Source organism: Nerophis lumbriciformis, linkage group LG29 (assembly GCF_033978685.3).
Source record: "Nerophis lumbriciformis linkage group LG29, RoL_Nlum_v2.1, whole genome shotgun sequence".
NCBI classification, from domain to species: Eukaryota; Metazoa; Chordata; class Actinopteri; order Syngnathiformes; family Syngnathidae; genus Nerophis; species Nerophis lumbriciformis.
This window is the reverse complement of record NC_084576.2, coordinates 18,447,501-18,461,329: the sequence shown is the minus strand read 5'-3', so window position 1 is coordinate 18,461,329 and position 13,829 is coordinate 18,447,501. Positions and strand designations below refer to the sequence as shown.

Here is a 13,829-nt window from a genome sequence, read left to right as displayed (position 1 = left end):
TTAGAAATACTGCTACCTGATGCTTTGTGTTTCACCAAAGCTGGATCTGTTTGCACACAGCTTTTTTTGTATTTGTTTATTTGAAGGACAATATGCAGTTATATTAAGAAGATGACTGCACCAGATTTAGCACCATGCTAATTGCATAATTTCTCAAACTTGCTGCTAATCAGCCTTATAGTAGTCGTTGGCGGCTCTCACAAAGTATGTCGTGAGTATTGGGTTTGTTGTTGTTGAAGGATAACACTAACGTTGGGGCGTGTCTGTGAAATGAATGCAAAATATGTAATTATTACATGTTATTATGAATGTGCCTGTTACTACATTACACATATACTTACAGCATGTATGTAAAACGTTGATGGAGGTGCTTGGATGTTTTTAGAGTGCTGCGTAGGCGAAAAAAATGACTGCCATTGACTTCATTGTTAGCCGACTTTTACTAACAATTATTTTCGATTTAGAATGCATAAAAAAGGAAATTGTATGTGTTCTTGTCTTACACAAGGATTGTGTATGATTCCTAAAATTCCCATAAAAAGTGCAGTTCCCCCTTAAGATATCCATCTTCCTTTAACTCCTGCAGAATCAATTTGGGACCAAGACAGTTCATCTTCATCATGCGGCGAGACCAACGATGACAATCAGCAGCCTCAGGCAACACCTGGAGCAGGCAAGAAGAATTACAGACCATTTCTTAAACAGTTGTAATAATGAGCATGTGTGTAAAGACCTACTCACTCCTTAGACTTCCCTGAACCAGCAAGAGAGGAAAAAGGTAATTTGCAATCTGACGAGCAGCAGGTGCACGAAGAGGTGAGAAAAATCCAGGTTACATGACCAACACACTGTTATAAGTAAAATACAATACAGTGGTATCTCAATTTACAAACACGATTCGTTCCACAACCAAGCTCAAACCTCAGAACACCTGTATCGCAAAGCAGCCCGGCTCATTGAAATGCATTCTAATCAATGTAATCTGTGCTTGGAAAGAAAAATACACTTTAAGATAATACATTGTGTTTAAAAATCAGGGGAGTGAAGCGACAAAAGTCAACAAACAATCAGTGTATGTCCATGAAAGACGGGGAGGAAATTTGGAGCTTCCTTGCTGCACTGTCCTCAGGGGGATTCTCGTGGCTACGACCTTGCCAAGTTGTTCCAGCAGGAAAACAAAATCCATATTAGAATGTTTGTGTTTGAGCAAGCGAAAACAAATTTAAACGTTGCACTCAAATAACCCTAACCCTGCAAAGCAGACAGCTTCTCAAAGATGTAATCCAGTTTGCAAAATCGCAAAAGCTCCGATTATCCTTCAATCATTTGTGACAGCTTTATGGTACCTTGGACAGCTGCCATCATCTTCCGAAATTGTTGATAAACCAGGGCAACACGTACTCCAATCAGCAGATGTCCTGTTATCATGATTCCGAATAGGTAGATGTCTTCAATGTCCTCGACTGAAATAATCACTTTTCATCCACTTTTCCCAAGAGCCCAACGTGTGTCTAGCAACAAACATTCCGTCGGGATAGGCATGTTCCTCTGAACCCGAGTTTCAGGTCGAGAAGAACTTGTCGATGTCGTAGAGAGGACGATTGATCAATTGCATTGTGTAGATTTTGGAGAGCAATTCATAAAAGGGTTCCAAGAAAGTTAAGACAAGACGAGACAAAGAAGAAAAAGCAGGAGAGATAAGGGTAAGGGAAGGGAAGCATCCGCCTTCATTAAGAGCCAAACAAAGAAGCCAAGGTTCAGTATGCTCGCAATTTAAAGCTTAACAAAAAGCTGAGAGACAGATTGTATCTCAAATTACTCGTAAGTTGCGGTACCACACATTTGCATCACATATGCTTCAGAAATGTGCCAACACAAGGAAATCATTGTGTTTTGTGTTGGTGTGTTTTTATGCAAATTATATTTCTATTTTTATCTTTGCCTTTTGTATGTATTGTATTTTGTATGTATTAATCTTACAATATTTGACAAGCTATCTATGAAACGTATTCATTTGTTACTTCACTTTTATTGTTATTACCAGAGGTGTGGACTCGAGTCACATGACTTGGACTCGAGTCAGACTCGAGTCATGAATTTGATGACTTTAGACTCGACTTGACAAAATGTAAAGAGACTTGCAACTCGACTTAGACTTTAACATCAATGACTTGTGACTTCACTTGGACTTGAGCCTTTTGACTTGACATGACTTGACATGACTTGCTACTTTCCCCAAAATCCAACGCTTAAAAAGTTATTTGGGAGCGCTCCGTATTTTTCATTTTCTTCGTCTGTGTCTCTCAACGTGTTGTTCCTGTCAGCTGGTGTGTTGTCAGTACAACAGCCAATCAAATTAGAACTACGTTGTTTTCATCACGCAGCATTCATCCAATCAAATTGCAGTACAACCACCGAACAAGTTGTCAAACAACGCAACAATTATGCCAAAGTTGGTTTCGTTCGAGTATAAAAACTACGACTTGGTCAACAAAAAACGAATTGCCGTATGGAAATCACGCAGTTCGAATATTACAGACGGAGACGCAACAACGTTCAACATTTGAAGTTGCACAAAGAAGGGTAAGTTTTGAATGTAAGATAACGTTTATTGGCTAAGTAACGTGACTTTTATTTGCTGTGTAGTTAAATCAGTGAGGCTGCAAACTCACTGCTAACGTTATAACCATAGACATCGTATAAGTAGACGCAGCATGGAGCGCTACTGCCTACTGGCGCAGACGAGGCGCGGGGCCGCCATCTTGGAGTGGTGATCCGCTCCGTGCAATTCATTTGGCAGGAACAATCAATCAATCAATCAATCAATCAATGTTTATTTATATAGCCCTAAATCACAAGTGTCTCAAAGGGCTGCACAAGCCACAACGACATCCTCGGTATAGCCCACATAAGGGCAAGGAAAAACTCACCCCAGTGGGACGTCGATGTAAATGACTATGAGAAACCTTGGAGAGGACCGCATATGTGGGTAACCCCCCCCCTCTAGGGAGAACAATGAACTGTCAGCGCATTTAATTCATTTTACCTCACTGAATACCACTGATTTTCACCCCCCTTTTTTGTCATACGTGTAGCTATGATAACAGACACATGTTTTGGCGTGTTTTAGTATTCATAGTTTGCTTAACAGTAATATAATATTCTTATATGCTATAAGTGACCAGACGTCCGAGATCAAAACTGGGATTATAATCCTAGAGAAGGGGAAAAAACGGTAAACTATTTTTAAGTTGAAGAAACAATATGATTAGGTTATATATACATGCGTATATCCTACATAAACAATGTATGAATACATTAGATATCTATATATCTTAGGGACCTATAGACTGTATCTCTGTTGCTGCAGCAGCAGAGAGTTTATTCTGTCTTGACACTTTGTATTGATATTTTCTATTACATTCTTCCCTTAAATGATAATATTTGCAGTGATTGTTTTATATGTATTATTTTATGTAAGTCGCTTTGGATAAAAGCGTCTGCCAAATACTTAAACATAAACACATATAAACACCTGAAAGTCTTCATATCAGCTAAAACCACCAATCTGTTTCACTGGATTCAGAATAAAACCAAATTCTGTTTTACCCAACAATGTTAGTATTTGAATATTGTTACTTGAAGACTTATTCCTGGTTACAATTATACTGTTAAGAAAGTATTGTCTTATACTTTGCCTAAAATGAGAATGCATCATAATCAGTGGCGGCTGGTGAATTTTGTTTTAGGTGGGGCTGAAAGTTTGTAAACCAAACCCCTGTAGGGGCGTCATCCTCCCCCAGAAGATTTATTTGTGATTTTCACATACAAATATTGAAGATCTTTGATCCTTCTCAACTCTGTGGTAATATTATTTTCATAAGATACAACCAATAGTACGTTAATGTTAAATCTTACTTGTGAAAAGTAATCCCCCGATTCCTATTTTCAACAGTCCGCTCATTTGAGCAGGAAAACGCTGAACACCAGCCCGGCATCTTTGTTTTCTACCTGTCAACTGTCAGTTTAGGCTGCTCGCCGGCTCCTCATCACCACTTCAAGATGGCGGCCAAATTGCTCACGTCACAGCAACCTGCGTCTACTTATAAGATGTCTATGGTTACAACGTCATTGCAAACACGGCAATCTGTTGCGTCCACTGCAGTTTGCTACCTTATTCATACTTTTTGTCAAGTGATTTTTTTTTAAGCAGGGTTGCATGAGGTACCTACACATAACGTTACGTTAGACAATGTATCACACACAGTAACGTAACGTTAGTCAATGTATCACACACAGTAACGTAACGTTAGTCAATGTATCACACACAGTAACATTACGTTAGTCAATGTATCACACACAGTAACATTACGTTAGTCAATGTATCACACACAGTAACGTAAAGTTAGACGGTGGTCAGCAGCACCGCGTATTTTAGCCACATACAAAAAGACAAACATAGTCAAATAAAGGTCAGTTAAAATGTATACTATATTAAGAATATGTGTACATATTGCATGGGTCCTGACATCTAAAAAGTACAACTCTGTTCATTGTTATGTTCATATATTTGTTATGTTTTTCATGTGTACGCACACATAAACACACATACAGTATGAGATGAGATCAATGAGATAAGGTAAGAACAGGATAGAAACTGCTGTGGAACTAGTTACAATGCAATATGCCATTGAAATACAATGTTAACACTTTTGTGCAAATAAGTACAGTTGCACTTGTTTTTTTCAAATGTGTTTATTCTGTAAAGGAATGAGTTACATGTTCAAAATGACTGGTTAATAGTGCTATTTTGAAGTGCAATGTCAGCACTATCTTTTCCCCTGCAATTTCAAATGCACTTGTTTTAATAAATAAATACAGCATTTTAAAAGCATACACAATCTGTGTAAATATATTAGTCTGTGGTTAAACGACTTGAAAGGACTCGAAACTCAAAATGCAGGACTTGGGACTTGACTTGAGACTTTCCAGTCTTGACTTTGGACTTGACTCGGACTTGCTCTGTCTTGACTCGGGACTTGACTCGGACTTGAGGGCAAAGACTTGAGACTTACTTGTGACTTGCAAAGCAATGACTTGGTCCCACCTCTGGTTATTACTACTAAAAAAGATACATTGAAGCGTGTTAAACACAGGAAGTGAACCATAACAAATAGAACATTGAGAATGGGTATGATTAAATGAGCTCTTCTTCTTTCTACTGCGTTACCATTATCAAGGAGACAAAGACCCAGGAGCTGTCCAAAAAAGTGGACAAAAGTGAAGGAAAATCCATCTTCAGTAATATTTTTGGAGCAATAAAGGGTACTCTTGGCAAGCCGTCCAAACCAGAAACCAATCCAGAAGAAAAGCAGGTTGGTTCATCCTCTTCTAAAGAAGATGCAATTGATATGGAGGAAGGGCAAACCAGACAACTTTCACCTGAAGGAAAGAACAGGGTCCTCTTCGACGAACACAAACAGGGTGATTTTGAGTGTGAAGCCTCTGTTGACAACTCCATGAGCAAGGAGAAGAAACCGTTTGTTAGTCTGTCCCCTGTCCCCCAATTTCAACAACCCCAAGAACCCCTCCCAAGTGAGGAGAAACCATCTTTTAGTCTGTCCTCTCTCCTCCTGTTTAAAAAACCTCAAGAACCCCTCCCAAGTGAGGAGAAACCGTCTGTTTGTCTGTCTCCTGTGCCCCTGTTTCAACAACCCCGTGAACCCCTCCCAAGTGAGTCGCCACAACCCCGCTCAGCGAAGAAGGAGAATATTGCTGAATGTGTCACACCTGTGCCTTGCCACAACCAACAGATGAGCATTAATCAAAAAGAACTTGAGGTAAGGTTTTTTGAAGGTTGTGTGGGAAAACAGCTGCTTTGTGTGTGTGGACTGGACCTTTCCTTTCTCGCTTGGTACAACCTATCTCCTTGTTACCAGACTTGAGAGAAATCCTAACACTGTCTGACCTATTTCCCTTTGCATTACTCTTCTTTTCAGGCTGCCCAAAGGACTACTAAGATTGTTTCAATGACAAGTCCCAATGTTTCCTCTGACACGAGCGGAAGTTCAGAGGAAGCAGCCGAAGCAGATGAGGAACCTGTAAGGTTGAGTCAAACAGAAGCCTCTCGTCAAGTAGAGAAACCAGTAACCTCTGAGAGGTACGTTTAATTTTAATTAGCATTTTTTAACATTTGTTCAACAGTCGGGATGTCCTGTATATCGTTAGGATTTTAGCAATACTCTATATATTCCTTATCGATACCGGTATTCATCGGTACTCTTATCGGCAACATATGTAATTAGTGTAAATAAAGATGTGATTTTTTTTTTTAGCTCAAGAGGTTGTACACCACCAACATCATGTAACATCTAACAGCAGAAAAGTATGTTATAGTCTTAAACAAGTCAGCTATGTTTGATGTGCAAGGTGCCATGCAATTATGTCATCACCTTATAAAGACCACACAGTTCCATCAGTGTTTCTATTCATCACAATTACACTCGGATGGAAATAATATTTACACAGTAAGTAACAAACTGTTCAGCCATCATTACTGAAGTCTTTGTAAACAGCAAGTGTAACATGCACCAGTTCCACCCCAACAGCAGAAAATAATAAATAGCATTTTAATAGATAAAGTGACTGGATGCCGAGCGCTCGTTATACCTCAAATGCAGCTTCTGCCGTCCTGTGGAGTTAATGTAATGAATAAGAACTACTACACCAAAATGTTGCCAACATGCTAATGTTTATTGAGCTGACACTAATTACAATGGGTGTCAAAAAAAACTATTTTCAGGTTAATCGCAATTCTTATTTGTAACGACTCTTAATCGATTCAAAAATCGATTTAAATTTTTTTTTAAAAGTTGTTATTTTGTATCTGTCCTCTCCAGCCACTCAGGCATATCATATCTGCTGTACATATTTACTTTTGAAAAGAGAAGTGTTGGATACTTCTCTTGTTGCCTTATTTGTATTTGAATATATTAAAAGTTTGGGAAGCATTTTATTAAACAAAATCAGTTTTATTTTAAGTAATATAGAAATTCATCAGAACTGTTAGTCTATTTCAGGGGTGTTCAAACTTTTTGACCTGGGGGTCGCATTGGGCTAAAAAGATTAGTCGAGGGCCAAAAGCCGACTGCATGTAAAGTAACATACATATACTGTATGTGTGTGTGTGTGTGTGTGTGTGTGTGTGTGTGTGTGTGTGTGTGTGTGTGTGTGTGTGTGTGTGTGTGTGTGTGTGTGTGTGTGTGTGTGTGTGTGTGTGTGTGTGTGTGTTTATGTGCGCGCGCGTGTGTGCGTATAATAATGTATGGATATATGCATATATTAATATAATGGATATATAGTTATTATAATTTTTCACTTAAAAAAAAAAGTCACTTATTAAGAGTGTGTGAAAGTTGGACTCCTACCTTGTTTACTTCCGTGACAACCTTCTTAAAGTTTTGTAATCAATCAGAAATATCAAGCAGCTAAAATACGCCGAACATGGAAAAGTCTGGAGAAAGTGTTTTGCATTTTTCCCCATCATGCTTTGTAGCGGATTTAAATTCATTTAATTCCGTTTTTTTATGGTGCGTGTATGCTTTTTTTAGTATCCACACATTGTGTTATGGGTGACCATGTCTGTTAGTATTTTGGTTTTGGTTTTGCACCATGATTGTGGAAGTTTGTTTGCATTGGGCCATATAAGTAAATGCTGCGCATTGGTTTAGTCAAAGCATGGTAAGTGGTCATTGACCTGAACTACTCTCATTCTACACAAGATGGTGACAAAGCACCAGCATAGTAATGGACTTTTAAAATGAATCCTGCGTCAGATTCCTTGTTAAACTCATATTGTCTCCCGGCAGGTGGCAATTTGGACACCCCTGATCCAGTTTATGGAAGAATATAGTTATTCATAGAACTGGCATCCAATGTTATTAAAAAAAAGTACAGATTTTGAATCGAGAATCAATTCTGAATTGAATCGAATCATTTAGTGTCCAAAGATTCACAGCGTTAATAATTAGAAACTGATTTCGTAGGTTACACACACACCCCGGGACTCGGGGGTTACTTGAATAGGGGTTCAGTTACTGTATGCAAATAAAACCTACTGACTTATGTGTCCTGTGGTTTGATCTATGTTCCACCGGCAGGGGGTTGGTGCAATCGTCACTCGCAGGTCAGCTCATCTTTGATCTCATCAGACCTGGGGGACAGTCTTTAGAGGAGTGCTCACAGCTGACAATGGTTAGCGAAGCATGTTGCATTCCCAAGAGCAGTTATGGAATCAACAAAGATCTTGAGTTTGACAACACTCTGAATGATCTGTCGGAAGATGACACAAGGTTATACAGAATTAAAAATGTTTCTGTATATTCTGCAAAACATTTGGAACTGAAGGTATTTCGCCCAAGGCCAATTTCCAGTATAACCACAATTATGTTTTTGTCAGCAGCAGGTGGCAGATAAAAAGACAGAACACTACCTTAGTAAGTCAAAACCGGGCTTGATGTCCACTTCACTTACCTTAACCAGTGGTGTCCAAAGTGCGGCCCGGAGGCCATTTGCGGCCCGCAGCTCATTTTTTTACTGGCCCGCGTCACATTCTACACACAAAATGAACATGACCCGGATTGGACCTGGCTGAATTTCCCCCAGGGATCAATAAAGTATTAGAACATTATATCAAACAAACTAAATGGCCCAAATCCCCCTAATAATAGGAACCGACAACCATAATGACAGACAACCTGTGCTTTTCGTATGTGGTATTTAATTATTTCCGTACATCCTGTCTTTGCGATATATGGTACGTTAACTGGTGAAATAATAGTAAAGAATAATAATAAGAATAGATTATAGGATATACTAATATTAATAATATTAGTATATTATTAATTACAGCTTTTCATCAGTAATGACGGTAACGTCAGGTCCTCCACACATTGTAAAAAAATAAATAAATAAATAAAATAAGTCAAGGTGATTAAATTAGATTAGATATTACACTTATTTGCTCTGTTACTCATCACAAAAAAATAAGTATAGACCAAGGGCGACAAAAGTGTTGCCTGGAGGCCATGTGCAGCCGCAGCTTGTGTTTTGTTGTCCGTCGTCATATTGTCGAAATAAAATAAATTACAAAAACAGTAAAAATGTTAGGGGGAAAAAAGTGCAAAAAGACAATGTAATGAGATAAAGCCTATACCAACACATATAAAACAAATATAAAAATGGCCCTTTGCTTGTTTTGACTTTTTAGTACACAGCCCTTGGTGGAAAAAGCTTGGACACCCCTGCCTTAGACCAAGATGTCAGGTGTTTGTTAGAAGAAAAAAGCAAATTCAAATCCCATGCTGTTTCTACATTCAGAACACTGAAGAGTTTTTTGAAGATACAGATGAGTTAATTTCGTCATCAGAGGAGACTCTTGCCATCGTGCAGAAGCTGGAGGAAGCCACTGCAGGTGCAATTATCTGGTTTTGAGCTAAGAAAATCAAAATGTATGTTCACATCTGGTTTAAACTGACTATTACACTGTTGCTTTGTATTCGTCAGACTCCATAAGTAAGAAGAAGGTGCAGGACATGTTCCATGAGCGCTCTGTTCGAAAAGAAAAAGGCCATCAGGTCTTAGTTACAGAAAAGCTGCAACAACAACATATTTGTGCTCTGGAGGAAAAGAATTTGCAGTTGGAAAGCGAAGTTGCACACTTGTCGTAAGAACTGCTCAATAATGTCTTCAGTAATCTTATTCTGACATCTATTCCTCACATATTCCAAAACCTCATGCTGTTTCTCTAAAAGGTGCTGTTGATTTGTTGACCTAACGTATTTATCCAACGCAGACTTCAGCTGAAACGGAATCAAGAAACTGTCATGCTGTACAGAAGCGCCAAAGAGAAGGTGAGGACATCAGCATTGGTGTGAAGCTGTTGGCGAGGCGCTAATGTGACCATTACATGTCATTTGCCCAGCTCAGTTTCTGTCTTGCCTCTGGTGAGGGCGGTCGCATCATAGCAGCGGTCGCCCTCCAGGGCCCCAACTCCCCACCCTTCTGTTGCGAGTTTGTCGTGATTAAATGTAACGTGTTTATGTGTGCATTGCATGGAGGTTTTTTTCCCCACTCCAGACTAGGCCCCCTTAGGAGCCCAGTCTAGATTGTATCTTTTTACTCATCTTCATCCCTAGCGTTTTACCTTTTTCCCACCTTTTACGGGGCGCCTCGTGGCGGCCTATCAGCGTTCCTGTTCTGTAACCCTGTACACTGTTTGTTTGTCTAATCTTGAACGGGTTTGTGCTGAAAACACAATTTCGTTGTACTTGTGCAATGACAATAAAGTCCTATCCTATCCTAGCTCGAAGAGGACCACAAACCCAGCCAAATGCAATGGCCTCTAGATCGCAACAGGCTGAACACGATGCTGCACCAGTCAAACTGTGAGAAGATCAAATTTCAAGAAATACAGGAGGAGTACAAAAAAAGCAAAGATAATGAGGTAACAAATTCAGACTACAAGCATAATGTCTGGTTGTAGTATTGTAGCAACTTTATAGTCATTGTCATAACCAATTATACATGACATACTTTTGTTGGAGCATAATATAACTGCAGAGGTAAGGCAAGTTTATTTATAGAGCACAATTCGTACACAAGGCAATTCAATTTCAAATGTTTGTCCTGAAAAAGGGCGTACGCCAGGTTTTTGTGTGTAAGCAAGCCCCTGGTCACCCGCACGTCACTGCTCGCGTAAAGCACAACTCTGTTCTCGAATTAAAACCCCCCAAAAAACATTAAGGATAGCATCTTTTCTGGCACGGGTATCTCAGCAAGTCCCAATTTTTGGGTGTTTAATAATGGGTCTAGCACAGGGAGGTCAAAAATGCGACCTGCGAGTCGGATAAGGCTCGCTAACGGGTTTAATCCAGCCCGCGAGATGAGTTTGCCAAGTGTGAAAATGAGCTACATTTTTAAATGAAAGAAACTGCTGTTCTAAATGTGTCCACTAGATGTCACAATAACAATTTTGTTAGGCAAGCAAATAGTTTATACCGTGGCCAAGCAAGAGGTACACAGTAAAACGAGGCTGCGGCTCCTCCCCCTCAACCGACCGTAAAATCTGCCATTTTACGTTTTTTGCTTCAAACATATGCTTTACACAAAAGGTCAAAAAAGAGAAAAGGGTACGCAGAATGTTCCAAGAAAAATTATTATCCTCATATTTCTTCACAGAACTGAATGTGAAACCCCACATCTTTGTATGCAATATTTTTCTCTGTAATGAGCATCAATAAAACAAAACTACGCTCAAGGCTCACGCACAAGCACTTGAATAACAAAATCAGCTGTTCACTTGGCCGTTTTTTCCTGCGTGATAAAGGGGGGGATAAACAGGGAAGACCTTTTTTAGCTGACGCCTTGTTTTATCATATATTACTGCTTTTGCACAAGTCAATGTTTAGTTTTGTATTCACAATAAATCAACACAAAATCCGTACTTTGGAGCAATGTGTTCACAGAGTCTCGTATGCTTCCCGTCGCAAGAGAGCGATGATGGGGACGGCGTGGCAAAGTTGGGAGAGTGGCCGGGCCAGCAATCTGAGGGTTACTGGTTTGATCCCCACCTTCTACCATCCTAGTCACGTCCGTTGTGTCCTTGAGCAAGACACTTCACCCTTGCTCCTGATGGGTCCTGGTTAGCGCCTTGCATGGCAGCTCCCGCCATCAGTGTGTGAATGTGTGTGTGAATGGGTGAATGTGGAAATAGTGTCAAAGCGCTTTGAGTTCCTTAAAAAAGGTAGAAAAGCGCTATACAAGTATAACCCATTTTCCATTTACCATGGTCATGAGCGGCTGAAAAATTGCCTATAAAAGTTTGCACGTTAATATTGGCACGCCAACGTTAGCATGCTAACAGTTAGCACTTGTCAAGTACCGTATTTTTCGGAGTATAAGTTGCTCCGGAGTATAAGTCGTACCGGCCGAAAATGCATAATAAAGAAGGAAAAAAACATATATAAGTCGCACTGGAGTATAAGTCGCATTTTTTGGGGAAATTTATTTGATAAAACCCAACACCAAGAATAGACATTTGAAAGGCAATGTAAAATAAATAAAAAATAGTGAACAACAGCCTGAATAAGTGTACGTTATATGACGCATAAATAACCAACTGAGAACGTGCCTGGTATGTTAACGTAACATATTATGGTAAGAGTCATTCAAATAACTATAACATATAGAACATGCTATACGTTTACCAAACAATCTGTCACTCCTAATCGCTAAATCCCATGAAATCTTATACGTCTAGTCTCTTACGTGAATGAGCTAAATAATATTATTTGATATTTTACGGTAATGTGTTAATTATTATTATTTATTTATTTAATAATTTCACACATAAGTTGATCCTGAGTATAAGTCGCACCCCCGGCCAAACTATGAAAAAAACTGCGACGTATAGTCTGAAAAATACGGTACCAAGTTACTGTAATTACTCTGTAATGTATCAATAAAAGTTAGCTTGTTCAAGTTATAAATAAATGATAAATGGTTTATACTTGTATAGCGCTTTTCTACCTTCAAGGTACTCAAAGCGCTTTGACAGTATTACCACATTCACCCATTCACACACACATTCACACACTGATGGCGGGAGCTGCCATCAGGAGCAAGGGTGAAGTGTCTTGCCCAAGGACACAACGGACGTGACTAGGATGGTAGAAGGTGGGGATTGAACCCCAGTAACCAGCAACCCTCCGATTGCTGTTAGCACATTAGCATGCTAACAGTTAGCATATGTGAATTACCAAGTTATATCACTCTGAGGTGTACGGCAGCAACATTGTCTTTAAAAGTTAGCACACCAGCATGCTAACTTTTAACATGTGCCAAATACCAAGTTTTATGACTGAGGCATATAGCTGAAAATGTGTCTATAAAAGTTAGCTTGTTCATGATAGCATGTCAACATTCGTATGCTAACAGTTAGCACGTGTGAAGTACCAAGTTATATCACTCTGAGGTGTACAGCAGCAGAATTGTCTTTAAAAGTTAGCATGCTAACAGTTAGCATGTGCCAAGTACCTAGTTTAATGACTGAGGCGTACGACTGAAAAATTGTCTATAAAAGTTAGCTTATTAATGTTAGCACGTGTGAAGTACCAAGTTATATCATTCTGAGGTGTTCGTCGGCAAAATTAGCTAAAATAAGTTAGCATATGTCAAGTGCCAAGTTATATGACGCTGGGGTAAACTGTTGCAAAAGTTTAACGGCATTTATTTTGCTGTGGCGGTGCGCCAAATCATTACATGTAGAGGAAACCCTACTGTACAGTATTGCTGCACAGTGTCAAAAATGTGCTAGAAAAGGTGCAAAGACTATGCCAGTTGTAGGAGCTCCTAACCACTACGTTTGCATGCCGCCATCTTCCATCCCAGCATAGCAATGATGCACAACCTGCAATTTCAGATTAAGTCTGTAAAATATATTCCATAAATGCATTCCTATTATCTTTTAGGAGCATCTCAGGACAGAACTTGAGCACTTACAGGCGAACAGCAACAGCAGACAGACAGACCTGGTTAAGGAGAACGAGTCCCTCAAGGAACAGCTGGAAGACGTTCTGCAAGATCTCAAACTTGCCAATGACAACCAGAACCATAGTGAATTGGATTGGAACGCTAAAATTCAGGAGTTAATGTGTGCAGAGGCACTAGCAAAAAACCTCCTAGAGAAAGAGCAGAAGGCTTGTGAAGTCTTGTTGGCAGAGACCCAAGCTATCCGCTCCAGCCTGGCTGAGGTGGAGCAAGCTCGGTCA

At 39.5% G+C, this 13,829-nt stretch overlaps 1 protein-coding gene across 3 annotated transcripts in view; it reads left to right on the top strand.

Moving 5' to 3' along the window:
- LOC133572140 (uncharacterized) overlaps positions 1 to 13,829 on the top strand; it is a 74,102-nt gene that overhangs the window by 19,382 nt on the left and 40,891 nt on the right. For all 3 annotated transcript variants that reach the window (XM_061924873.1, XM_061924872.1, XM_061924870.1), the window contains exons 12-22: positions 587 to 673; positions 749 to 816; positions 5,241 to 5,840; positions 6,000 to 6,160; positions 8,160 to 8,351; positions 8,462 to 8,495; positions 9,379 to 9,472; positions 9,565 to 9,724; positions 9,854 to 9,911; positions 10,364 to 10,504; positions 13,530 to 13,829. The exon at positions 13,530 to 13,829 is cut by the window's right edge and continues 52 nt beyond it. In XM_061924873.1, coding sequence (XP_061780857.1) covers positions 587 to 673; positions 749 to 816; positions 5,241 to 5,840; positions 6,000 to 6,160; positions 8,160 to 8,351; positions 8,462 to 8,495; positions 9,379 to 9,472; positions 9,565 to 9,724; positions 9,854 to 9,911; positions 10,364 to 10,504; positions 13,530 to 13,829 — 1,895 coding nt within the window. The remainder of the gene's footprint in view (positions 1 to 586; positions 674 to 748; positions 817 to 5,240; positions 5,841 to 5,999; positions 6,161 to 8,159; positions 8,352 to 8,461; positions 8,496 to 9,378; positions 9,473 to 9,564; positions 9,725 to 9,853; positions 9,912 to 10,363; positions 10,505 to 13,529) is intronic.